This window comes from Bos mutus, chromosome 6 (genome assembly GCF_027580195.1).
Source record: "Bos mutus isolate GX-2022 chromosome 6, NWIPB_WYAK_1.1, whole genome shotgun sequence".
Classification (NCBI taxonomy): Eukaryota; Metazoa; Chordata; class Mammalia; order Artiodactyla; family Bovidae; genus Bos; species Bos mutus.
The window spans coordinates 58,422,485-58,449,606 of NC_091622.1; the positions used below are offsets into that span (position 1 = coordinate 58,422,485).

The 27,122-nt window shown below is 38.5% G+C and overlaps 1 protein-coding gene across 1 annotated transcript in view; it reads right to left on the reverse strand.

The window, feature by feature from the left end:
• The window catches only part of RFC1 (replication factor C subunit 1), a 78,473-nt gene that overhangs the window by 11,717 nt on the left and 39,634 nt on the right, over window positions 1-27,122 (reverse strand). Inside the window, exons 5-19 of the mRNA XM_070372273.1 lie at window positions 24,785-25,017; window positions 23,801-23,878; window positions 19,934-20,011; window positions 18,237-18,324; window positions 16,616-16,887; window positions 14,084-14,191; window positions 10,921-11,100; window positions 9,637-9,741; window positions 7,201-7,600; window positions 5,598-5,710; window positions 3,719-3,833; window positions 2,203-2,294; window positions 1,880-2,017; window positions 1,639-1,734; window positions 1,417-1,515 (exon numbers count right to left, since the gene is read on the reverse strand). Coding sequence (XP_070228374.1) covers window positions 1,417-1,515; window positions 1,639-1,734; window positions 1,880-2,017; window positions 2,203-2,294; window positions 3,719-3,833; window positions 5,598-5,710; window positions 7,201-7,600; window positions 9,637-9,741; window positions 10,921-11,100; window positions 14,084-14,191; window positions 16,616-16,887; window positions 18,237-18,324; window positions 19,934-20,011; window positions 23,801-23,878; window positions 24,785-25,017 — 2,195 coding nt within the window. The remainder of the gene's footprint in view (window positions 1-1,416; window positions 1,516-1,638; window positions 1,735-1,879; window positions 2,018-2,202; window positions 2,295-3,718; window positions 3,834-5,597; window positions 5,711-7,200; window positions 7,601-9,636; window positions 9,742-10,920; window positions 11,101-14,083; window positions 14,192-16,615; window positions 16,888-18,236; window positions 18,325-19,933; window positions 20,012-23,800; window positions 23,879-24,784; window positions 25,018-27,122) is intronic.

Genomic DNA, 27,122 nt, shown 5'->3' on the forward strand with positions numbered 1-27,122 from the left:
TGGAATAGCTCAACTGGAATTCCATCACCTCCACTAGCTTTGTTCGTAGTGATGCTTTCTAAGGCCCACTTGACTTCATATTCCAGGATGTCTGGCTCTAGGTCAGTGATCACAGCATCGTGATTATCTGGGTCATGAAGATCTTTTTTGTACAGTTCTTCTGTGTATTCTTGCCATCTCTTCTTAATATCTTTTGCTTCTGTTAGGTCCATACCATTTCTGTCCTTTACTGAGCTCATCTTTGCATGAGATGTTCCTTTGGTATCTCTGATTTTCTTGAAGAGATCCCTAGTCTTTCCTATTCTGTTGTTTTCCTCTATTTCTTTGCATTGATCGCTGAAGAAGGCTTTCTTATCTCTTCTTGCTATTCTTTGGAACTCTGCATTCAGATGTATATATCTTTCCTCTTCTTTTCACAGCTATTTGTAAGGCCTCCCCAGACAGCCATTTTGCTTTTTTGCATTTCTTTTCTATGGGAATGGTCTTGATCCCTGTCTCCTGTACAATGTCATGAACCTCATTCCATAGTTCATCAGGCACTCTATCTATCAGATCTAGGCCCTTAAATCTATTTCTCACTTCCACTGTATAATCATAAGGAATTTGATTTAGGTCATACCTTAATGGTCTAGTGGTTTTCCCTACTTTCTTCTATTTAAGTCTGAATTTGGCAATAAGGAGTTCATGGTCTGAGCCACAGTCAGCTCCTGGTCTTGTTTTTGCTGACTGTATAGAGCTTCTCCATCTTTGGCTGCAAAGAATATAATCAATCTGATTTCGGTGTTGACCATCTGGTGATGTCCATGTATAGAGTCTTCTCTTGTGTTGTTGGAAGAGGGTGTTTGTTATGACCAGTGCATTTTCTTGGCAAAACTCTGTTAGTCTTTGCCTTGCTTCATTCCGTACTCCAAGGCCAAATTTGCCTGTTACTCCAGGTGTTTCCTGACTTCCTACTTTTGCATTCCAGTCCCCTATAATGAAAAGGACATCTTTTTTGGGTGTTAGTTCTAAAAGGTCTTGTAGGTCTTCATAAAACCATTCAACTTCAGCTTCTTCAGCGTTACTGGTTGGGGCATAGACTTGGATTACTGTGATACTGAATGGTTTGCCTTGGAAACGAACAGAGATCATTCTGTCGTTTCTGAGATTGCATCCAAGTACTGCATTTCAGACTCTTTTGTTGACCATGATGGCCACTCCATTTCTTCTGAGGGATTCCTGCCCGCAGTAGATATAATGGTCATCTGAGTTAAATTCACCCACTCCAGTCCATTTCAGTTCTATATCTATTTACTATAAACATCCATAGGTTGTGCAGATGTCTCTATGAACTGTAATAACTATTTCCATTAGATTAATACTGATAGGAGAAGAAATGCTTTGGCTAAGAAAGTAGGAAATGGAAATTCATTTTACCAGTTTGATGTCCTTTTTGGCTCTATGAGAATCAGCCTTGGCCTGGTCATAGGTTAGTGCCTTATTCCGTGCACACCACATATTCAGATTGTGTAAAACCTAAAAGAATCACAAGCAAGATACTATCAAGATAGGAAAACACTGCCACTCCCTGTCCCCAAAACACTAAAGGCATCAGTTGAAAAGAATTGTCAACTGCTATATAACATATATTTAATTTACCTGTCTGATATCTTGATTAGCTCCCAAAATTATTTCATTCATAGCTGGAGGGGGGATCTTTAGACCCTCTTTAAATGCAATAGACATCATAGCACCCTGAAATTGACAAGGGAGAATGAACCTTCAATGATTTTTTTTAATTCACATAATCAGATATTTTAAAATATTTATCAGGTACTTTAAAAATTGAACCAAAAATATACATGACAGTGTGATGGAGAAAAAAATCCAATTATCATACCTTAATCTGTTCAACCCGAGGTCTTTGAAAACGAAGATCAAAACAATAATGAACCAAAGAGCGAATCTTGGGATGATTTCTATCATTGCACATACAAATAATGGGAATTTTTGTATGTTTTATCAGGCCAATTAATTCCTGAAAAGCAAATTTGCAAAATAAATATAATTTGTTAAAAAAAAGATCACAAAATGTATGTATTTTAGGTCTTAAAACCTCCTCAGCAACATACCTTAATTGCCATAATTATAATTAGCTCTTCAAATTTTTTTTAAAACCTAAAAATTAACAGCACCACTACAGAAATACAGTCCTTTCATTACCTGAATTCCTCCCCTGTCCTCATTGCCAGCCATGCCATCTACTTCATCCATGATGAGAGCATGCCTCGTGCCTACTGAATGGACTGTTCCACCTGACCCATGGTGAGAAGCAATGGGATGGGACAAAAAAAATTTGTTGTTCAAACACTGCTGCTTAAAAAAATACTATATACACATATATATAAATAACATAGGTACATGATACAAAATTCAAAAGGCACAAGAGTAAGCAGTGAAATTCTCTCCCACCTCTGTCCGCTAGGGTATGCAGTTTCTCTCTCTAGAGGCAATGATGTAAACTTACTCAGGGACGTACCCCTTAAGAGATATCCTACACGTTAAAAACGTGTACATAAAAATATACACCTTCAGGACTTCCCTGATGGCCAGTGGTTAAGACTCAGCACTTCCACTGCAGAAGGCATGGGTCTGATCCCTGGTCAGGGAACTATAATCTCACATGTCACATGGCATGGCCAAAAAAATAAAATGGAATTTCTATTTTTAAAATACACACACACACACACACACACCTTGGTATTCTGTTCCTTATCTGTAGATACAGAACACCTCATTTTTTAAAGGCTGTAATATTCCATTTTACACATATATCAAAAATCAATCACTTTTCATTGATATAATATGAAGATCCTTCAATCTTTTGCTATTATGAATTATATGAAATGATCCCTACATGTATGTATCATTTTGCATATATACAAGTATAACAGTTGCTAAATTCCAGGAATCAGAATTTCTGGGTTAAGGGTATGTATAATTTATTAAATAACTTCAAGTAATGCTGTTAGATTGCTCTCCAGAGTTGTACCAATTTTCATTCCCAATAATCATGCATATGTGTGACATTTCCTGAGCAAATTCTTTTTAACAATCATCTCTACCATTCATTCAGTGACGATGCAAAATACCATAGATTCTAAATATGCAGTACGGTCTGTAATTTGAGCATCCTATTTCCCCATAAACTCTGGCCACACCAGACCACTAGCTACAACCTGAAGCAGTGGCACTTTTATACTGTGTCTCGTCTCCTCCTCTACTGCCTTTGCCTGAAATCATCTCTTCCACCCGCAAACTATTCTCCTCCTCATTCTTCAAGGCCCTTTGAATAAACGTCACCCTTTCATGGTAACTTTCCCCGGTGTCCCAGATGGCCTTCACCTACAGGCCTCTATTTCCTCACTCATCATACTTCGTTAGTTGTTTATTAACTTTCTTCAGAGGATTCACTCTTGAATCCTCTAAAATCTGCGTAATTATGTCCATATATATATTTTTATCACAGTCTCAGAAACCACTAAGACCTAAAAAAAAAAAGTTAACTAGTGCCTATCAGGGTTATGTCATTCTCTCAATAACCCAAGGATTTAATAGGGTGCTTGGCACACAGTAATGTTCAATCATAGTAATGTTACTGAACGTTGAAATGAACCCATTTTTCTTACATAACTTCCCCCCAACCCCTCTGCCAAAAAAAAAAAAGAAACCCACATACTTGAATAAAAGCCTTTGATGCTGGTATTATTCAGTGACTCAGCAACAATCTCCTTCAAACTGTTCTTACTCCGAGTGTCACTTGCATTCAGTTCCACATAGCTATATCCCAATTCCTAATCAAAACGTTGGAAAACATTACTATCACAATGCAAATTATTAGCTCTCCGCACAGAAACAAAGCAATTAAGAAAGAGGCTAGAAAAGTCACATAAGTAACCATGCTGCTAAGTCACTTCAGTCATGTCCAACTCTGTGCGACCCCATAGACGGCAGCCCACCAGGCTCCCCCATCCCTGGGATTCTCCAGGCAAGAACACTGGAGTGGGTTGCCATTTCCTTCTCCAATGCACGAAGGTGAAAAGTGAAAGTGAAGTCACTCAGTTGTGTCCAACTCTTAGCGACCCCACGGACTGCAGCCTACGAGGCCCCTCCATCTATGGGATTTTCCAGGCAAGAGTACTGGAGTGGGCTGCCATTAATACAGTGGACACTAATAGATAATGAGATTAACTATAATATGAATCACAATAAGAGGTTTTTTTTTAATATCATATACATATATAACACAACACATAAATACACACACAAATGTGGTCTTAAAACCTCAACTGCTACATATATCTGGAAGAGCATATCTGACAAGCAATTTTACTAGTTCGCTTCTTAAAGTTCACTTCTTAAAGTCCCCAAAAGAATTAAATATAACTACCCCAAAATTTCAATACCAGATGTAGAATTAAGATATCAAAAAGTACATTAAGATAACAAAAAGTAATCATTGATTCTTCAAGATAAACTATAAATTGTTCTGTGTCAAATTATCCCAATATATAATCTCCCTCTCAAACTGAAAAATCAACTAACTTGGGCTTATTTCCCAAAAGGGATCATTATGTTAAGGCATTATGCAAAACCATTAATTCCACAAAAAAGTAATGATAATAATAAAGGGGAAAAAAGGCATCATTTTCACAATTGTAAAGACTAGGGAAAACATTTTTTGTTTTTGTTTTTAAATGTTAAATAATAGAGTAGAAAATACATAGTTATTGTAAGAGCTAAAAATTTATGGTCTGGTCTATAATAAAAAATACTAAACAAAAACATCAACCTATGGGACAAAGGGTTGGGAAATCCAGTAATAAATTTAAAGTAAGTTTAAAATCTCTCATTTAATTTTTCTGATACTACTTCATGTATTGTTTCACACCATTCTGATACATCTGGACTCCCCTGGTGACTCAGCGGTAAAGAATCTGCCTGCAACGCAGGAGCCATAGGAGACTTGGGTTCAATCCCTGGGTCAGGAAGATCTCCTGGAGAAGGAAATGGCAACCCACTCCGGTATTCTTGCCTGGAGAATCCCATGGACAGAGGAGCCTGGCGGGCTACAGTCCATGGGGTCACAAGGAGTCGGACATGACTGAAGTGGTTTAGCACGCATTCTGACACATGAGTCCTGGTTTGCTCCAGTGCCTCATGCTCTCACTGTCCAGAGATGTGGCAACCATAGAGACAACAAGAGCAAAGGCAGGACCCCACAGTGGTGAGAGTCAGACTGCCTGGGGTCACACTGTGCCACCACCCTCCTCTACAAGTCTGTTTCATTTGTCACATGACAACGGCAGGAGTACATATATTCGGTACACAGAATTTTTCCTACAGGGGCATATAAGATATCTGTAACAGTCTGTAAGACATATTATCTGTAAGATTATGCACCCAAGGGCTTATTTGCACACGGCCTGGCACACAAGTAAATATCACCTATTATTATAATTAGCAATATTTTTAAAAGGGTGAAAATGACAAATAGGCCCAGAACCAAAGCAAACTGCAGAGGTTAGATTTTAAAAAAGTAATGACAGAATACCCACCTGACAAACCAGAGAAGCTGTGGTTGTTTTGCCAACACCAGGAGGACCTGAGAGCAATGCCGCTTTAAAACTGGAGCCATCATCTTTGCCAGCAAATTTACCAAACTTTGCCGCTAGGGAAAAAGAAATTTCAGAATGTTAACCTCTACGACCTAACAGAAATGCAGGAATGACAGGAATAACTGTGCATTAAGTTAGCATCAAGAGCAGTCCTCCAGTTTCACTGAAAATCTGCAAAAATTTTTTTTTTTTTTTTGCCAAGTTTAAGCAATAGTTTCCAGAGCATTTAGTGAAATTCTACTCCCTACCTCATCTTCACTCAAATAAAAAAACTTCAAAACAATAATTTTATGAGCCTCCTTTCCTACAAAAACATAGGTCATTGAGCAGACTACCTGGGTTTTGGGAGAACTGCAGGTGACTTAACCCTGTCTGTTTCCTCCTTTGTAAATGAGGGAAACAACAGCGATGTGCCTGGAGGGGAAGCTGTGAGGATGGACAAGCTGAGCACAGAGCCTGGCATGTGTTAATAAATATTAACAAGAATGGCCACAAAAAGAAAGAGTTGAAGATGTTGCATCTGCAACTGTCCTGCCCAGCTCAACTCCTCCCCTTATCATGGGGGCCTGGAACATAATAGGTGCTCAACACGTACACAAGGACTGAGAGAGAGAGACGGTTAAGCCTACCTCAGGCATGGGGAAAGGGACTACAGCTCGCCTGAAGCCTTAAAACCTCTTCTTTAGGCACATAAAGCACTTACACCACATTTTATTTGGTTTTGAAAGAGAAAAGGGGTCAGTTTAAGTTTAACCCTGTATCCTCAAAATTATATTATTTAAATATTATAAATAAAATAAAGTGGCACTGTTGACCAATGTCTAGTGATGACCTCGCTGCAAATAACCCAGCCATCACTCTGGAAATTCACTACGATGCTCACTAAATTTCTCCTTTTTATTTCTCACACAATATCCCCCAGGGTTGTGGCTGGAATTCAAGACTTAACCAGCATTTGTGACTGGAAACTTCAGTTCCAATAATAAATATATATGACGTTCATTTTCCATGCCTAGCAAAAGCAAACATGCTGCTGGGGTTCTCAGGCTGCCTACTCTGCATGCCTCAGCTTTTTACGTGCACCTTTCCCCGAGTCCCTCCGGCCCTCTCAGGGGTCTTGCTCTCACATGTCGCAGACCTTGGGACATGTCCCACCTGACACTCCCCTCCCTTCACCAAGCTAACTCCTTTGAGTTTCCAAGTCTTAGCTTAGCTACCCCTTCCTCTAGGGATGGGAATCCCTGTCCACACTCTTCCAACCCCTGAGTGCCCTACACTTAACCCTCTAACAGTACTTAGTACAGTACATTTTAAATGCCGGTTTATCTACGTCTCCCTCACTGACTGGAAGATCCTTAACAGGGACTGTGCTGTGTTCACAACAGCACTTTTGGGGTCTAGTATGACACCAAGGCTCAGAGCAGGCTCTTAATAAATGCTTGCTGAGAATCAATAACCAACTATTACACTTCCTAACATATGTGTTCCTGAGCAATGACATGGTGACAGACACACACAAGAATGAATGAAGCTGTAAAATCACCGTGTTTCTTATCTTCGGATGGACTCTTGTGCCAGTTTTGGAGCCAGCGCAGGAGTTTGTTGGCGCAGCTCTGGTCACCTTGCTGTCCAATTATGGTCTTGAGCGAGGTTGGCTTATACTTATCCACCCAGAGCAAACTTTCCACTTTGCTTTCTCTGCTGTCATCAGCCAAATTCCTAGCCCGGCTGTCACCATTTGTCTCCTCAGCCGCCTGCTCCTTGAAGTCCAGGCCTCTCTGAGACACACTTGCTTCCTTTTTTAGTGACTTTATAGAGCTTTCCCTTTTGGGAGTCAGTTTGCACTTTTTAGATTCTGATTCCTTCTTAGTTGGACTACTTTTTCTTTTTCCTTGATCATTTTTTTGGGGTGTTCTTTCCAATTTGGATTTTTCTTTCTTCATCTTAAAAATTGGAGGAAAAAAGAAACCTGATGAGATATACAGAATTTCTATCCTGCTAAATGTACTCTAGAAGGCAAACTGAGGTCCCCAGGTGAGCTACTCAACCTGGGTCTGTCTTCTCACAATGGACTCTGCTATTTGTGGAACTCTCTATGTTCCAAACTTTAAAAAAAAAAAAATGAACAACACATCAAAAGCATCCACATGCAATTTTAAAAATGAGAGTTAAAAAAAATGAAAATAGCTTTTTGAAAGCAATTAAGTATTATAAAATTAGTTTAAAAAAAGGATTAAGAATTTTTGCTTTGTGACTAGTTGATATTTTATTCCTCCACAAAAACATTTACATAAATGTTCATAACAGCATTATTATATTTTATATATACAAATATTATAGCCAAAAAGTGGAAACCACCACTTTTGGCCATGAGAGGATGAACAAATAAAACGTGGTATATCCACACAATGAAATACTAATCACCAACAAAATGGAGAGCACCACCAATCATGCTTCAATACAGCTGAACTTTGAAAACAAGGTGCTAGGTGAAAAAAGATAAGACGGCCACATGTTACGTGTTTCGCTTTATACAAAATGTTCAGAGTACAGCAGTGGTTGCCAAGGGGTGGGTATGAAGAGTAACTGATAATGGATCAGAGTTTTTGTGGGAGGTGATGCAACTGTTCTGGAATAGACAGTAGTGACAGTTGCACAATCCTGTGAATATACTAAAAACCACTAACATACATTTTAAAACAGGTGAGTTTTATGATCTATGAAAACTAAAATTAGTGGGAAATCTGACGAAAAGCAAGGTATTAGCATTGTATTAAAGTATCTCCCCAAGATACTTATCAATACAAAAGGAAAAACTGTCACTTCACTAGTGGAAAAACCAGGCAGAAATCATATGAACTAAGTAACAAAGGCTAACACCACCAATAATAAGACATATCAACATCAGGCACAGCTGATATGATGCCCTGAAGGGGACACAGTACCACTTACATGGTCGTCTTGCCCAAAATGTATAACCTCAATCTCACCACGAGAAAAGATCAACAGCCCAAATTGAGAGACAGTCTACAAAAGAAATGACTAGTGCTCATCAAATCAAGGTCATAAAAAGACAGAGGAAAGACTTGCAGAACTCTCATAGATCAGAGGAGACTAAGAAGACACAACTCAATGCAGTGTGAGATCCTAAGGACGACAGGGCTAAATGTGAAGTTAACACGTTTAGCATCAATGTTAATCTCCTGGTTTTGAGAACTGCATTATGTTATGTAAATTGTGAACATTAGGGGACATGGATGATGGGACAATCCAAATCATTCCCCAAGACTTTTCTAACTGGAATAAATTGGAAGACCACTTCACCACTTGGGTGACAGAGCTGGGGACATCAAACTTGGACTGCTGGCAGCCCTGTGTCCCACACATGGACACGTATATAGTGGAAATGAATGCAGCTAACACTAGGAGAAGTAGAGAGACAGAAACCGAAAGAGTACTGAAAGCACTTCAGTCTGTAGACCCAGCAGTCCCCACATCAGATTTCTCAGAGTTTACTTATGTGAGTCAAAACGGTTCCCTTTTTCGCTAAAGGTAACATGGGCTTGGTTTCTATCACAACTGAAAAAGTCCCGATACAGTTCTAAAAGCAAATGATTTTATCATGCTGATATGTATGATATAACCTTCAAAGAATTCTTAATCAAGAAGCTCTGCACAGTTTTACTGTAAGAATAAGGAAAATATGGACAGTTTAATCAGTAATTAATAGATATGGGTAGTACAATGTATGGTCCCCTCTTCCTCCTCATACTCCCTTGAGAAAGTTAAAGAAATACATCAATGACAACAGCCAACAGCTGAGTCCACCTACTCAAAAGGAAATAAGGGAAGTTCATTTGCAGCAGGAAGAAAAGCTAATTTTTTAGCCCACAGGCCTGTATTCACCCAAGAAATGTCTCTATGAAACAGGAAAGGTCTATACACCAACAGAAATAAGTCAAGTTCATTTTATACAAACCTCAGCTTCAGCGGCTATTTCATACTTGGACTTCTTGCCTGGCATAGTTCGAATCAGATTCAACAGGCCATCTTCATCAATAATATTTGTTCCCAAGGCTGCTGCCTATTAATTTAAAATGCAAATCATTGAAACCGTTACTTTCTATAAAAAAGAAATATGATTCTCAGGCTTGTCAGAAGGTGAAAAACCACATTTGTAAACTAGGTAACACTGGAATATTTTTTAAAACAGTATGCATGAAAAAGCATCGCTAAAAAGAAAATAACAGAACCTCCTCTAAGAATGGTGGGTTGGCACCCGGGGTATCACACTGCCCCTTTTGTGGACTGCTTTCCCTTTCTCTCTACGCTAAGAAGGTCAAAGCCTCTAAGGCCTAAGTCCAGCTCTTCACACCCTCTGCCAGGCTCGACTGGCTAGCAGACTTCCTCCACCGTCTCCCCTGCTAACAGAACTGCAGTGTGCTTATCTCCAAGGGATGACTTATGACTGGTCTAAGAATCAGAAGAATCTTCATCCTCCCCAAACTCTATCACTCTGAATGGCCACAGGACAGCTCTGGCCAATGAGACTTAAGTGGAATTCTATAAGAGGTATTTCCGGGAAAACTCTTATGGTCAGTTACACCTAGTGTAACATCTTGCCACTGCCCCCTACTTCCTGCCTTGAATGTGAACTTGAGAGCAGCAGCCAGCTTGCCACACAAGGCAACATGCATGAAGACAGAAGTGAAGGACAGAGCTAAGTCCAGCTACATCTCTGAGGGGCTGAACCATCCTCAGCAACTGCCCACCTCTGGAATCCTCATAAGGTAAGGAAATAAGCAGCTATTTGTCAAAACCACAGTTAGTCAGGTATTCTACTATTTTGAACTAAGTATAAAAGAGAGTTTCCACTTAAAAAACTCAAGATGGAGTCCACAGCAGCATATATAGGAATACTTAGGACTAGAAGAAGAGGAAAACTGCTTTTGCTTCTAGAGGAAAACTGCTTTTGCTTCTAGAGGAAAACTGCATTTGCTTCTATCTTCAAAAAAAATATTCTGGCTAGAATACTACACTAAGAAAGCCAAGTAAACAGGAACTGTGCCTTCAGCTGGAAAACCAAAATCCCGGGTCAAAGACATACAACACTTCTGTGGAGAAGAAATAACGTGGAGAAGAAATTACTTTCCCATCTTTCCTCCTCTTGCCCTCTGTGTACAGGACACTACTACGCATGGGCGCGTCATGAGCCTGCCAAGGCGAGCAGGCTACTTCCTGCTGAGAACACGGCACTACCCACCTTGTCACTCTTGGATTGGCCACTGTCACGACCCATGACCAGGTAGTTGGTTTTCTTGCTGACATTTCCTGTCACTTTTCCCCCATAACGCTCAATTAGAGACTTGGCCTCATCTCGTTCAATGGACTCCAGCACTCCTGTGATTACAAACGTAAGGCCTTCCAAGCAATTTTCAGCTCCCTAAAAACCAAAATGTTCAAGCAGAGAGGAAATTACATGGTAGCTTTCCAAAGAAATATTTGGCATCAAAACTGCAGGAAGTTGATTTTTCTCATTTGACATCATAAATAATCTCAGCATGAAAAAATCTGCAGGAAATTTACAGTCAATACGCAGAAACTGAAATTAAATCCTGAGAAATTCTTATGTAGGTTAACATTTAACAAGCTTATAAAACCAGCAACAAAAAAAATGTATGTTCAGTATGGTTAGGAAACCTTATTAAAATTATCCATTCATACTATCCTCACTGTTTAAAAAATATTTAAACCACTAGTTAACTTGTGTAACTTTAAGTAAGCAACCAGATGTAATGCACCTACAGAATATCTTGCTTCTGCTAAAAAAAGTTTCAATTCTGAAAAAAACTACACAGGTTTGAGCTCTTACCCTATCATACCATCTCTTGATTGAAAAGTTAATCTGATAAGACAAAAGACACTCGGCAAAAGAAGGCTAGATGGAAAGACATTTAATCTTAATTGGAACTGTGTACAGGTATAGATTTTTTTTTACTTTCACAATGGTTCAATATGGTATAACCCCAAGCAAAAGGAAAAATATATGTCATTCCAAGTTACTTATTACTTTTGAAAAGAGGATTGAGATCAACATAGACTTAAAACATGCTTGCAAAGCAGCAGCTAAGCAAAATTCAAAGACTGCCCCAATACAAGCTCAATCCTTCACCATCCAGGTGAAGAACTGTTGCTGGGAGGGTAGGGGGAGTGTAGTAAGTCTGTTTGGAGAGAAAAGGTTTGACTAACAACATCTCAAGGTCCCTATGACTCTAGGATTGAAACGACCTTGTGGATCTCCCTACCACGCTCTTTCATTCTCGAACTCTCATTGCAGGACCAGCAAACCACCCAATATTCTCAACCTCTTCTCCAATATTCCATCCATGGCCTTGCTTTCACTGAAATCTGGCCACGCCCTAAGAACACCACTTTGGCTCAAGTCCTCTCAAGCAGAAGCTTTTTTATCTTTCATACAGGAGGCAAGCCTGGTATCTTCCTCCAGCCTCCTACACAGCCCACTAGCCCCTTCTGGCTCATCCTCTGCCCCTCTTTATTATGGGAACTACACCTCCATCTGTGTTCTGAATCCCCTGCCCTTCTACATTCTCAGAAACCTCATAGTACCTTTGATTATCCTTCTCTTTCTGGGATATCTTCAATCTCTCCCTTTCTGATAGATCAATTCCATGATCAAAAAAAACATGCTTTAAGTATCTGACTCAGTGGTAAAGAACCTGCCTGCCAATTACAGAGATGACAGTTCAATCCCTGGTCTGGGTAGATCCCCTGGAGTAGGGAACAGCAACTGGCTCCAGTGTTCCTGCCGGGGCAATCCCATGGACAGAGGAGCCTGATAGGCTACAGCCCACGGGGTCGCAAAAGAATCAGATGTGACTGAGCAACTGAACAGCAACAAACCTTAAAGACGCTCACATTTTCCCCCTAAAGCCACCTCCCATTATAGCTAGAAGTCCTCTCTCTCCTCTCCCCTTCACAACCAACATCATCTACTTATGCTGCCTCCATTTCATCTCCTCCCACTCACTCTTCAACCCACTTCCACCAGGTTCTGCCTCCATCATTCTATCAAAACTTTTGCTTAGATCACTACGGATCATTCACATTACTGAACGCAATGGACAATTTTCAGTCTCCTCAATGTTTTTTTAAAACTCTCTCCTCCCTTTGCTACTGTGATACCACCTTTACCAGGTTTCTCTCCTCTATCTGGGGCTGCTGCTCCTCCGTCTGTTTCTGTGTTTCACCCTCCTCCACTTCATGAGGAAGCTAGGTCCAAGGTCTCTTCTCATTCTGTCCTTGTTTGCCAGGTGACATCAAGTCCTTCAAACATTTTCTACACGCCAATAATGCCCAATCTTTTGCATCCCATCGTGACTTCTGTTCTGAGCTCCAGTCCTCCTGTCCACTGAATATTCCCACCTGGCTACCTTGCATACATCTAAAGCACAGCATGGTCACAATGAACTCATTATCATCTCCCCAAATCTGCTCTGCCTCCAGCGGCATGAGCATCCACCCACAGATGCTCATGCCAGTAACGAGGAAATCACCCCATGCTCATTCTTTCTCGGTTCCCACTCCCAATTACCACCACGTCCTATAGATTTTCCTTTTTCATTGAAGCTACTTCACTTCTCAGCCTGGTCACTGCTACTACTCTAGACAAGTCTCTATCATTTCTCACCATCCCTGCTAATTGATCTGCCTGCATTTATTCCCCCCTCCCTCCACTGCACTCTATATTTAGCAGCCAAGAGTGCTCAGCCTGAAATGCAAACCTGGTCATACTGTTCCCCCACCCACAACTCCACTTAAGGACCAGATTCCCTAAAAGAATCTCTGCTTTTTCCCTTATGGCACATATCACAATTATAATAATTAAGTACAATGAAGGCAAAAAGCATTAGTCTTGTGACTGCCGTATCCTATATCCTAATTTGTAAAGATGGTGACTAATGTTTTCCTGTTCTTTTTTATTTATTTACTTTTGGCTGTGCTGGGTCTGTTGCTGTGTGGGCTTTTTCTTGTGGTGAGCGGGGGCTACTTTCTACTTGCAGTGTGAGGGCTTCTCACTGCAGTGACTTCTGTTGCAGAGTACTGGCTCTATGGCACGCAGGCTTTAGCAGCTACAGCACATGGGCTCAGCAGTTGAGGGTTCAGGCTCTAGAGCACAGGCTCAGTAGCTGCAGCGCACGGGCTTAGCTATTCCACGGCACGTGGGATCTTCCTGGACCAGGGGTCGAACCTATGTCTCCTGCTTTGGCAGGCAGATTCTTTACCACTGAGCCACCAGGGAAGCCCTGCTCATTTTTAATTATTAATTCTCTGCTACTGTAGACATAGTGAATACATACATGGACCCATAGACCAGAGGCCTTGAAACACCCTCTCAGTGTTCTTACCTTTGGTATTTCTTTGGAGCCCAGAGCTTTGGGACCTTCTCGATTTAAGTAGCTTCGGTAAGCTTGATAATTAGTGCGTCTCTTTTCAGCCTCATCAGGACTTACAGACTTTGGGGAGATGGAAAGAAAAATGAATAAAGTCATGCAAAATTCTTACAAAATTAAAAATACATATCAAAAAATAAATAAAAATACTTATCAATAAATAAACAGTAAGTCACTTCGGTGCTTGATCCTGATACTAACATTTTCAACCACATAGGTACGTCCCGATCTACACACGCCAGGCTTACACACAGCCCTGTCATAAGCCCTTCTTAAACCCTGCAACTCTCTCTAAAGGCACAAACCTCAGGGTAGACTGAGCATACAAGCCAAGCTGCTAGCCCCAAGCCACAAAACAAAAAGATGTGTTTTATTTCAAAAATTCATGTGAATTTTAAATGCTATTCCATAATATATCATGTGTATTTCAGTGGAAAAATTAATTTTTTCCCAAGTAAACGATCACAGAAGAAAATATACTATTTTAGCCAATGGCTCTGAATACCCTTAATATAACTTATCCCCTGTACTCCTGGGGAAATAGGCACTACAGTCTGAGAATTAATGGCTTTATATAAACACCTGGCTCAAATGAGAAGCGAGCTATACTCCAAAAAGCAGACACATTCTGTATGCCACCACTCTCCCTTCTGGGTCTAATCTCCCCTATTCTGCTTCTCTCAAGGGATCTGACCATGGGTGTCTCTCAGAAAGTACTGGGGAAATCTTTTAAACTGTAATCCCTGGATGCACTCCAAGTTTTTGACCCAGAGATAGGAGGTATAACCAGCATGTGTACATTTGGGGGAAGAACATCTTAGATAATTAAGAACTACTACAAGAATGATCTTTGTCATTTTTTCCACTTCCTAATTTTACATTATTTTTAACTTGTAAGCCACCTCAAAGTCCTCTGAGAGTAGACAAAATGCCACTTTTATACAAACAAATGATTTAATCAACAAAAGAAAATAAGCTGCTTTGGTTTTGAGTTAATTGTGCCATAGGCTATAGGCTAATCCTAGACTCTAATCCTACTTTTTATCAGTGGTTCTCAAATGGTGGTATGCAACCATATCATCTCAGAAGCTTGTTGAAATACACCTGCCCAGACCACATGCCCGAGGAAATCATATTTTTAACTAGTGTCACAGGAAAGTACAATGCATGCCAAAATGGGAAAATCATTTATAATAATTCTGTGAAAAAATAACTGAATTATAAACAAATTATAAAAGAAATCTAAAGCACATTCATTTGTGAAGTCAAAATTATTTGACTGAGATAGACTGAATTTATAAAACCGACTTTCATGTTCCCAAAACTACTTAAGTTCTCTGAGTCATTTCTATTTCAACTTTGAAAAATAAGGTGAATAGCAACAGTATCATTTTTAAATTATTCTGCTTTAATAAAAATAGACAAGCGTCTATAAACTGAACATGTTTAGTGTGTCTGAAGAAAAATATTCATTCTCCAGCTAAGTACTTTGCGAAGAAAAATCTGAGACCAAAAAGTTAATTGTCCCCTTAAGCATATTTATTAGCACTGACCAAAAACAAAAGCATCTAGAAATCATTCAGCATTTCAGTTTTTCACTAAAAAATAATGGTGATGAGCACTTAAAATAGATAATATTCTGCTTTTAACTGCAAGTGCCAAAGAGGCTTGAAGGAACAGTAGCTTCTCTTATGATCCTAATAAGGTGGTTTCAAACTGGAGACTCTAAGAAACAATTCTCAAATATATATGAAAACAAAAAAACTTCTAAAAGTCATTCTGCATTCCTTCACTGTTTATCCCTCTGAAAATGATTTGCTCCTGTTAAACCGGAGCAAAAAGGCATACATTCAGGATAATTCCAAATAAGTTATTTTAATAATAATAATAGCCAAAATTTATATAGCATGTATTATGTACCAGGCACTGTTCCAAGCGGTTATACACATTATCTCATTGCATACTATTATTATCCCAATTTTACAAATGAAGAAACCAAAGCAGAGAGAGGGGAAGTAACCAGACCGAGGTCACATATCTGCCCAGTGGCAGGACTATGATCCAAAACTGGCTCCAGAGTCTGTGTTCAGAGCCACAATATTACATTACTTTTTACTGGCCTTAGAGGACCTGAGTTCAAAATGACTCTGCCATGTACTCAACCAGATGATCTTGGGAAAGCTACTTAAACCCTTTCAGCCTGTTTTATCATCTTCAAAAGTTGAATAATAAAAGTAAATCTCTCTTGTGTGAAGATTAAATGACATATCATCTGTATGAGCACAGTATCTGATACACATTAACCCTCAATACATACGGGCTTATTTAGCTATATTATTAATAATAACCTATATTGTGCAGCAGCATCTTTAAATAAGAGAGTATCTTTAAGATACTATAATGCCTTATAAAGTTAGAGACAAAACTTAAAAACAAACCAGATCAACACACAACCCCCTCAATGATACCCTTTTCAAAAATGTCTACCTCTTTTTTAGCTGGAGAACTTTTCATTTTCTTAGGAGTTCTTGTCTCTTTTAACTCAATAACATTTTCTTTTCTTTTTGAGGCCATAGACTCTGTTTCTTTATTAGAACTCTCTTCTTTTTTTTTCAAAAGTGCCAGCTTAGAACTGGCTTTTGGAGAAGTTTCTCCTGTTTTATGAGCTGATGACCTGGAACGTTGCTGGGATTGTCTTGAACCTTCACACTTAGTTTGCTTCTTAGGGCTGAAGTTCTTTCTTTCATCTGAAAATTGTTCTGTTTTTATGAGGAAGAAAGAAAGGATTATAAATGTTGTTTTTGCAAAATGATACCCAATATCAAGACTATTTTTTCATTTTTCAACAGAATAATCTTAGTAGGACATGATGTTATATGGTGACTTCATAACATTCACATTAAAATTTTAGTTCTTAAGTTTATACAAAACATTTTTTTAATTAAATATTTGTATATTACTTCTTTGTGTAACCAGTTCAAAATAAGAGATCTGCCTTTTTAACTATAAATTATTCATTAATTGAAATGAAATGGTAAACTACATCTGAGAACATGGACTGTATTCCACAGATAAACTTCAATGATTCAAAATTCACAGAGAAAAGTTACTAATTAGAATATCCTGTCACATAAAAATTCTGCTTGTAATAAAGTCTGAAAGAATCCTGGGATTTCAAGACTAAAATTATATGAACAGATACATTAATACTTATAAGATTAAGCCCAGCTATTAACATCTAACCACTAGCACATGCTTAGATATCTGGACAACTGAAAAAAAACTAAAACCTACAGACAACTAGCAGAAGAGCTTCAGATGACCTGGACGATGACGATTCAACTATATAAGCTTGAAACATCTAGTCTTTTGTCTTCATGTATTGAAGTCCACACACTTGCACTACACTTGGAAATTAACATGAACCCAAACAACAATTACAGAGCAGACAGGCATTCTGTACCAGCTAACAACCACACAGTTTGCCAAGCATCTAAGTAGAACATGCTCCAGTACTATGAAATAATGTCAACCTAAGAATACCAGGCAATTATTATACAGAGTAAAGGAAGTCAGAAAGAGAAAGACAAATACTGTATATTAATTGTATACAATCTAGAAGATGGTACCAATGATCCTATATACAAGGCAGCAAAGGAAACACAGATGTAAAGAAGAGACTTTTGGACTCAGTGGGAGAGGACAAGGGTGGGATGATTTGAGAGAATAGCATTGAAACATACATTACCGTATGTAAAACAAATAACCAGTGCAAGTTTGACATATGAAGCAGAGCACCCAAACCCATCACCATGTGACAGGCACCTGTCACACAGGTGCTCTGTGACAATCTAGAGGGATGGGGTGGAGAGGGAGGTGGGGGGTGCTCCTCAGGATGGAGGAGACACATGTATACCTATGGCTGATTTATACTGATGTATAGCAAAACCATCACAATATTGTAAAGTAATTATCCTCCAATTAAAATAAGTTAATTAAAAAAAAAAGAATACCAGGCAATTATTGAACAAATGTTTAAACAAAAGGTTACATGAAGTTTCTTCTATAAAGATAAATGTTCTGGCTTACTTTATTCTGCTAGTTTTACCTTTATGAGGATATTTAGGTTTCTCTGCTTTACATAAATTGACTTGTACAGATGAAAATGTCTCTCTTTCTTCTGCATCCTTTTCAGCCTAAGAAAATGTAAAAAAGCGTCAAATGCGACAACAGGAAAACTTTTACCACAAAGTATGTTGTTAAAATCAACCAAAGATTAAGGGTCATCCTCCAAAGTAGCAAAACAATGCAATAAATTTTCATTCATTCTTACACAAAATTTCTGGGGCAGATGAAACATGTTTAATTACTTTCAATTTTACAGATAAGGAAACAGATGAAAGAGTATAAAAACAGACCTAAAAAAAACTATCCCAGTTGTTCCCTACTTGTGACTCTGAAAATGAAAGCCTTGTTTCTGCTGCTTTCATCTCAATTCTCAAACTGTTAGCACATCATGCAGTTAAAAACTAAAATCTAACCCAAAAGACTAACAACAATCTAAAGCTCAAAAGAAAAACAGCGTACTTTCTCAAAAAAGAAAAAAATGTCCATTCTCTCCACTGCTCTTCAAAACTCCATTTTGCAGAAAGGTCACAATTGGGGTGTATGATGCAGTATTTTCAATTTGAATGTCTTTAGATGAAATAATAAGGCTTTTCTAATGACAAAGTCTCCACCATTCCCTATACTGCCTTACATCTGCCTGCTGTAATATCTCTTAAAACGGTCAGATTGATACTGACAATATTAACAGAGTGTGATTCAACAGAAATAAGGCTAATTTTTGGAGATCAAGTGCTTAAAGAAAAAAACCTTGATGCTTTCAGAGATTCCCCAAAATACTCACTATTTGAGACTGTCCTAATACAGATCTTAAAGTTAGCTAGCTACAAACAACAAATTATGCTTTTAAAAAGACAGTAATTAATATTATAGTTATTAAACTTTAGATTCCACTGAAATGTTTATCAGTGTTATTCTCTGAAGAAGTACATAAGAACCTCTTTGGGACAGAAAGCCAAAGTTACAATTTGTTTTTTTGTGAAGAAGGGTTCTGATTAGCTTTGGTCCTATCGATCTTCCTTTAGGAAGAATAAGTTTCTCAATGAGCTTCCCCAAAAACATTTGCATTAACTGAAATAATTTTAAGCATCTCTCTAGAAGACAACAAAAGTTCGTCTAGTCAAGGCTATGGTTTTTCCTGTGGTCATGTATGGATGTGAGAGCTGGACTGTGAAGAAGGCTGGGCACTGAAGAATTGATGCTTTGGAATTGTGGTGTTGGAGAAGACTCTTGAGAGTCCCTTGGACTGCAAGGAGACCCAACCAGTCCATTCTGAAGGAGATCAGCCCTGGGATTTCTTTGGAAGGAATGATGCTAAAGCTGAAACTCCAGTACTTTGGCCACCTCATGCGAAGAGTTGACTCATTGGAAAAGACTCTGATGCTGGGAGGGATTGGGGGCAAGAGGAGAAGGGGATGACAGAGGATGAGATGGCTGGATGACTCGATGGACATGAGTCTGAGTGAACTCCAGGAGTTGGTGATGGACAGGGAGGCCTGGCGTGCTGCAATTCATGGGGTCGCAAAGAGTAGGACACGACTGAATGACTGATCTGATCTGATCTGATCTGATAGAAGAGTTATTCATGGTTATATCTCCAAAGCCTAGGATACAAAGGTCTGAAAGGAAACACTGATCTGTATTGTACATTCAGAATGCAAAGAGCCGGTAAAACACTACCTTTTTGGCCTTGGGTTCTTCATCCAACATGGCCAACGTTCTGGCAAACTCTTCATCTTCATGCAGTTGTCTCTCCAGCTATAAAAAGTGTCAACACAGTGAGGTGCTTTTTTTTCTTTTTATAAATAAAAAGCTTTAAAATGTTCAGTTCGTGATACTTAAAAGAAACTGGAAAAAGATTTTCTAGAAAGTAACTATGACATTTTTTCACTTAGAAGTTAAGTATCACAGGTTTGCTTTGCTAAGCCAAATTAGATTGCAGAACATATTTTGTTAATTTTGCAGGCAAGATAGATGGATCTGAGCATAAAGATCCAAGTCTTTAGCTTTTTCTTAATGGTCCCAATGCAATACTTACAGATCTCTCATTTCTATTTATTCTAAACTCTAAGAAGGGCTCAGAAGAGAATCATTATCCTAACGCAAAAAGCAATAGCCTGGGTGGGGACACAAAAAACTAAATAAATCAAGAAAATTATATAGTTCCTTTGCACATGACAGTAAGATACATACAATGCAACTATCACTAATATCATCAAACTTCTATTTTCAATGACTAACTCAACTGTATCTGTTCTTTTTTTTTAACTGAAGTATAGCAGACTTAACAATTTTATACTAGTTTAAGGTATACAACACAGTAGTAATTTCTCTGTTTTAACTTCTGAAAATTTAAGTCATTATACCAGAAGTTTTCCTAACATGCTAATATAACACACAGACATTCTAGTTACCATGCTGTTATTTCCAAATATTACTATTTTTACTTTGAATTAAATGGAACTCTTCTAGAAGAGAATGTGTGGAAACAGATTATATTTCTCATTATAAATTTATGCTCCTTGATAAAATGGCCTAATACAATACCTTATTCAAACAAAGGAAAGGACCTCAAAACCAATCCAAAAGAAAAGATTTGCAAACTGGTATAAGCCTGGTAAGAACTCAGTAACCAAGTCTCCTCTTGTTTATAAAATGAATTAACTCAAGTTACACAGAACTATGAGCAAGCCAGACAGGCGCACATCAGTATGTTCTCTGTTGCCTAGCATTTCTTTACCATAACTGAACTACACATCTAATTTCTAAAACAAACAAACAAACAAACAAACTTCATCATATAAAGTTCCTCCAAACTCTAAACTTCTAGTGGTCCTGCAAGGATGTAAATGTAAAGGTTGAACTTTACATCATTTTTCTAAAATTTCACACTATGTAGTAGTATACTTCTAATAAACAGGATTCTAATTGTTTCAGAAGAAACTTAAATACTTCCATTAGAAATTCATTATTGGTAATTATGGTATTATGTGATCCAAAGTCTTATATTTTAATATAATGTTTATCATAGCAGATAGTGTTTAACATACTGACTTGCACGTTAGATTCTGGGCACACATTCACTAAATGAATAAACAAAAAGGTGAAAGTGAAGGGGAGGGGAGGGAAACAGAAGCTCTTAGAGGGATAATTATGAAGGACGGCATCAGTCAGTTATTAACACCCTGAAAGTCCTTCATAGACTAATAAATTACCCAAACAAGATTCTGAAAGAATGTGACAGAAATGGGAAAATAGCGGATTGTGATACAAAGCGCCACACCTGGTTTGGAAAGGATAGGGTAAGCCTTCAGCATCTGGGACAGATAAGAAGTCAGGTCCCTAAAACTCACTCCACAGTTTTACCTAGGCCATGTGTGCTACCCTGAGTCATATGGATACCTGTACGTAGTTTATAAAATTCAGTATAGACAGTAAGATGGAAAAAGATTTTGAAAACACAATCTATAAACTGCCAAATCAACAAAACGTGAAAGCAACATACACTGCAGAAGACTGGAATACTGCTCTCTCACAACAACTGCTATCAAGACCCTCTTCCTTGCCAAGCACTAAAACGGGCGCTAATGTACGATAGCTGTGACATAAACACCCCTGGTACGTAGAGTTTAAAGTCGACATACAGGAAGACATTTAAATAGCAATTTAAGAAGACATTTAAATGTTAACAGTAGGTACAGGGGGTTCAGTAAAGTACACAGAAGGGATTTCTTACATAGTTTAGGGAATATGAGAAAGCGGCATTTAAGCTAATAAATAGGAAGAGGGTTCAAACAACAGGCACCAAGGTCTGGAGCCTCTGACAGAGATGAACACTTGTCCTTGAAATAACCTTCTTCACTTGGCTCCCGTAAAATACCAAGCTTTCCTGATTGCTCCACTTCCCTAGCCACTTTGGTAAATCTCCTCTGCTTGATCCTCCTCCTCTTCCTGACCTCTCATTGTTAACAGTGGCCCAGAGCTCAATTCTGACACTTCTTTCCTGTTTACATTCTCTCCATGATCTCATCTAGTTACACTGGTTTTAATACCATTCAAATGCTGCTGATCCCAAATAAGTATCTTCAGCTTAGACGTCTCCCCTGAGCTCCAGATTCCTCTACCAACTACCCACTCTGCATCTCCATCTGGAAGCCTATCAGGCATTTCTGAGCAAAACAGATTTCTTGACTTCCCTGTATCAATGTTCCAGTCTTTATAAATGATAACACCATTCACCTAGTTGCTCAAGCCAAAAAAAACATGGAGTTATCTTTGAATCTTCTCTTTCCCTCATACCTTACATTCAATCTATCAGCAACAACTTGAAGGTTGTATCTTCAAAAAGCACATACAGATTGTGACCACTTCTCACCACCTCTTCCATTACCACCACCCTGGTACAAGCCAACACTGTCTCTTGCCCCCCACCCACTCTAACAGTCTCCAAACTGATCTGATTTTGCCCCACCATGGTTTATTACCTTCATAGCAGCCCAAATAATTTTCTTTTAAGATCCATCAAGTCATGTCACTTCTCTATTCAGTACTCCAATGGCTTCTCATCTCACAGACACTAAAATCCAGACTCCTTTCCATCCCAAGTCCTTCTGGTAGGTACCAAAGACCAGTCATGACTTAACAAGATTTGCTGCTATTTCTTTCAAAGTCATCAGGAGGCTTGCACCTGGCTTTTCTCTGTTTAGAGGAAATCTTCCTCCAAGTGGAGGGAAGCTTACCACTTAAATTTATGCCCCAATGTCACTCCCTCAGAGGGGTTTCCCAACCTCTTATTTAAATAACCCCATTGAAAGTGAAAGTGAAGTCGCTCAGTCATGTCAGACTCTTTGTGACCCCATGGACTGTAGCCTACCAGGCTCCTCTGTCCATGGGATTCTCCAGGCAAGAGTACTGGAGTGGGTTGGGTTGCCGTTTCCTTCTCCAGGAGATCTTCCCAACCCAGGGATCGAACCCGGGTCTCCCTCATCACAGGCAGACGCTTTACCATCTGAGCCACCAGGGATTGATTGCCCCCAAAAGCAGCTGTCCCTTTACTTGTCCTCATAGCATTTATAATGACATTTTTTTTTTTAACTGCAGTAGCCTTAACAACTAGAAGTGTGCCACAGTAAGTGCTCAGTGAACACTTATTAAATGAATGGAACAGGTTTACTACAAACAGTACTCTAAATGAAGGCAGATTTAGGGAATCACTAACATATGCATACTACTTAAGGCCACAGAAGTAGATGAGATTGTCCATAGTGAAAAGAGATATGACCAAGTTAAATTATTTTAATTATACTAAAGGAAGCTTCCATTCAAAGAAATCTAATAATAAATCTTTAAACAATTATCCTCTGCTCTCATCATTTATCTTTTATATAAACTTAGGTTTTCATATAGTTTTAGATCTTAACTTATTTTACACATAACTCTTAGAATGAGGCTCAATTCAAAATAAGACTACTCTAATTATCTCCTGAGTAGACTAAATAGTAAGTGACAACTCCAATGATTACGACTATCTAATGAAAATGCCAATACCTCTGCATCTTCATCAAGTTGTAATTGCTTGGCGATGGCTTCATCATTTAATCTGGAATCATCTGCATTTTGTGAAGGCTGTATTTCAAAGAAAATCAAGCAAGAATAGCATAAACCTTAAGTTCAAAATAAGGTGCTTTTTTTTAAACGTAGATGAATAAATATTGGGTTGGCCAACAAGTTCGTTTGGGTTTTCTGTAAAACCGTATGGAAAAACCTGAATGAACTTTTTGGCTAACCCAATACACCAATAAGAGATAAATATAGTTTCAACGCAGCATCAGCCAAAAAATTATGTTCACATCTACTCCATGACCACATTCAATTTCCTAATGAGCAAATATCCTACAGACAGATGATTCTCACGTATTCTATTGAAATATTCAAAAGAAATATCCCCAAAATACTATCTAATGTCTTGACTTCAGAAATAGCCCAACACTGGCAAACCAACAGTGAGAGAGATTACACTGTCTTATGGAGGCACTAGTGAAATCAACACACACACACCACGTGCCAGGTTTCCACGCAGGGAACTACTTTACTTATCTGTATTTCTGTTTCCTAAGTGTCCAAAAAAAATAAATCCAACCATCAGCCTGAAAGGTCAAATGTACAGAATGGGTGGGCTCTATTCTAAGTTACGTATTCATGACCTCACTTGGGAACAATTATGTTGTCCAGTTTTGTCTAGCTGAGGTTAACGGTAAAATTAGTTTACATTCTGAGTATTTAAACACTAAGAATTACAATTTATTCTCATGATTTAAATGATCTTTTCCCACTTTCAAATATTAGAAGATTCAGTGTGTGATATGCCAATTTCTTCATTCTCCAAAAGAGCATCCACACCTTTTACCCATAGGAAAATTATTTTCATCAATAAAATGTTGATCTATTTATAAAATTCACATTTCACCTCTTATTAACAACAGTGAACGGGGACAAATCCTGAACATTCTTGCCTGCGTGGAGAACACTCACCTCTTTTCTTCTGCTTGCCACCATCTTCTTATCTGATCTTTGGATGCTTCCAGTTCCAAAATAATCAAGCACTGATGTGGGGGTAAGTTTTATTGGTGACAAAGGCTTATTCTTGGTCTTAGTGTTTTCCTCATTCTTTTTCATGTTTGAGGCTCCAAGATAACTATTTGTAGATCCTCCATTTTCTTTTAATTTAGAGGCTGTCTTCTTACACACAAAGTCATCGTCTTCATCTTAAACGAAACATAACCAAATGTGGTTTGATAAAACATCAATTCTAACTACAAAAACAACCATTTCCACCAACTTTCTAAAAAACATATACATGCTATGGGATGCTAATGACTTTTCTTCTTGCTATCTCCTAAATTCAAGTCACCCTCACATTTACCAGCGCTAGGTCTGTAATACACCATGTCCCCCACTGACTCCCCAGAGTACATAAACATGTGTATTTATTCACGTAGTCAACAAATATTTACTGAGTGTCCATTACGTGCAAGGCACTGAGGATACAGGAGTGAATAAGACAGACAAAATTCCATGCAATTATCCTTCAGTTAAAAATAAATAAATTTTTTTAAAAAGACAAAATTCCTGCCCCTATAAAGCTTGGCACCTAGAAGAGGAAACAGATACAAACATATGCTGTCAAGTTATAAGTGCTATGAAGAAAAGTAAAACAGAATGAAAGATAGACAGTGGATGAAGGGTTCTCTTTTAGATAGGGTAGTAGAAACAATCCGATTTCGGTACTGACCATCTGGTGATGTCCATGTATAAAGTCACCTCTCATGTTGTTGGAAGAGGGTGTTTGCTATGAACAGTGCGTTCTCTTGGCAAAATTCTCCTAACCTTTACCCTGCTTCATTCTGCACTCCAAGGCCAAATTTGACTGTTACCCAGGTAACTCTTGACTTCCTACTTTTGCATTCCAATCCCTTATGATGAAAAGGACAACTTTTTTTGGTGTTAGTTCTAGAAGGTGTTGTCGGTCTTTACAGAACCGTTCGACTTTAATTTCTTCAGCATCAGTGGCTGGGACATACACTTGGATTATTATGATACTGAATGGAACTGAGATCATTCTCTTTTGAGATTGCACCCAAGTACAGCATTTTGGACACCTCTGATGACTTGAGGACTACTCCATTTCTTCTAAGGGATTCTTGCCCACAGTAGTAGATATAATGGTCATCTGAATTAAACTTGCCCATTCCTATCCATTTTTAGTTCACTGATTCCTAAAATGTCAATGTTCACACTTGCCATCTCCTGCTTGACCACATCCAATTTACTTTGATTCATGGACCTAACATTCCAGGTTCCTATGCAATACGGAGAATTTTCAGCAGAGCTGTGAGTAATCCAAGTTAAGTCATGTCCTTTGGATTACACAATATCAAGGGGTAAAAGTGAATGCAGGGAGCTCATTTAGGAAGCTGTTCTGCACAGTTACAGAGGAAATTTGAAGCCTTGGATTAGGGTGGTAGCTGCAGAGGTGGGAAGAGGCAGAGTACAGCTACACTTTGAAGGTGGAATATCTAGCAATATCTAACCACTGAAGACTTTAAACACTTTGCTGTGCTACATTTTATGTTTCTAAAATGTTTTCATCGAACATTTGGCTTTAAAAGTCTTTATAAGCATGCGTGACAATACATAACTAGAGACCCCAAAAAATGCACCTCAAAAGGACCTCAGTAAACTCTTTTTGTTTGGTTCAGTGATTCACAAGATAAAGGCTTTTCACTTTGGCCTAATAAAAAAAAAAGAAATCCAATGAAAAGAAAAATCTAAAAGGCAGTTGCCAGGTCACTCTGGAGGAGCGAGTGTTCACTCTGTAAGTTTGTTATTCAAGGCCACCTACGAATGAGCCTTGCTTCCTCTCTAGTACTCATTCAACCACTAGTATTTGCTAAGGGTGTTATATGGCAGGAACTATGCTATTCCTAGGTGCTGCCATCTCAAACATAAAAAGTGCCTAAGATATATAAAAATCAAAAAGGATTTAGTCTTATTCTCTATTTATATTAAAATGAAACTATAAACAATGCAATAAATAACTCTTAAAGGTTTCTGAGTACTAAATATAAAAAGTAATCCACTATATAAAGCAAAAATATAACAGACATCTCAGAGAATGCCCATTCAGCTCGCTACAAGTCCATGTTCCCTAAGGACTTACACCCCACTTGACATCCCAATGGCCTCCTATAACCACAGATATATTTATTAGATGGTTCCATATTCCGTAGGGCTTCCCAGGTGGCACTAGTGGTAAAGAACCTGCCAATGCGGAGAATACCAGACTCGGGTTCAATCCCTGGGTCGGGAA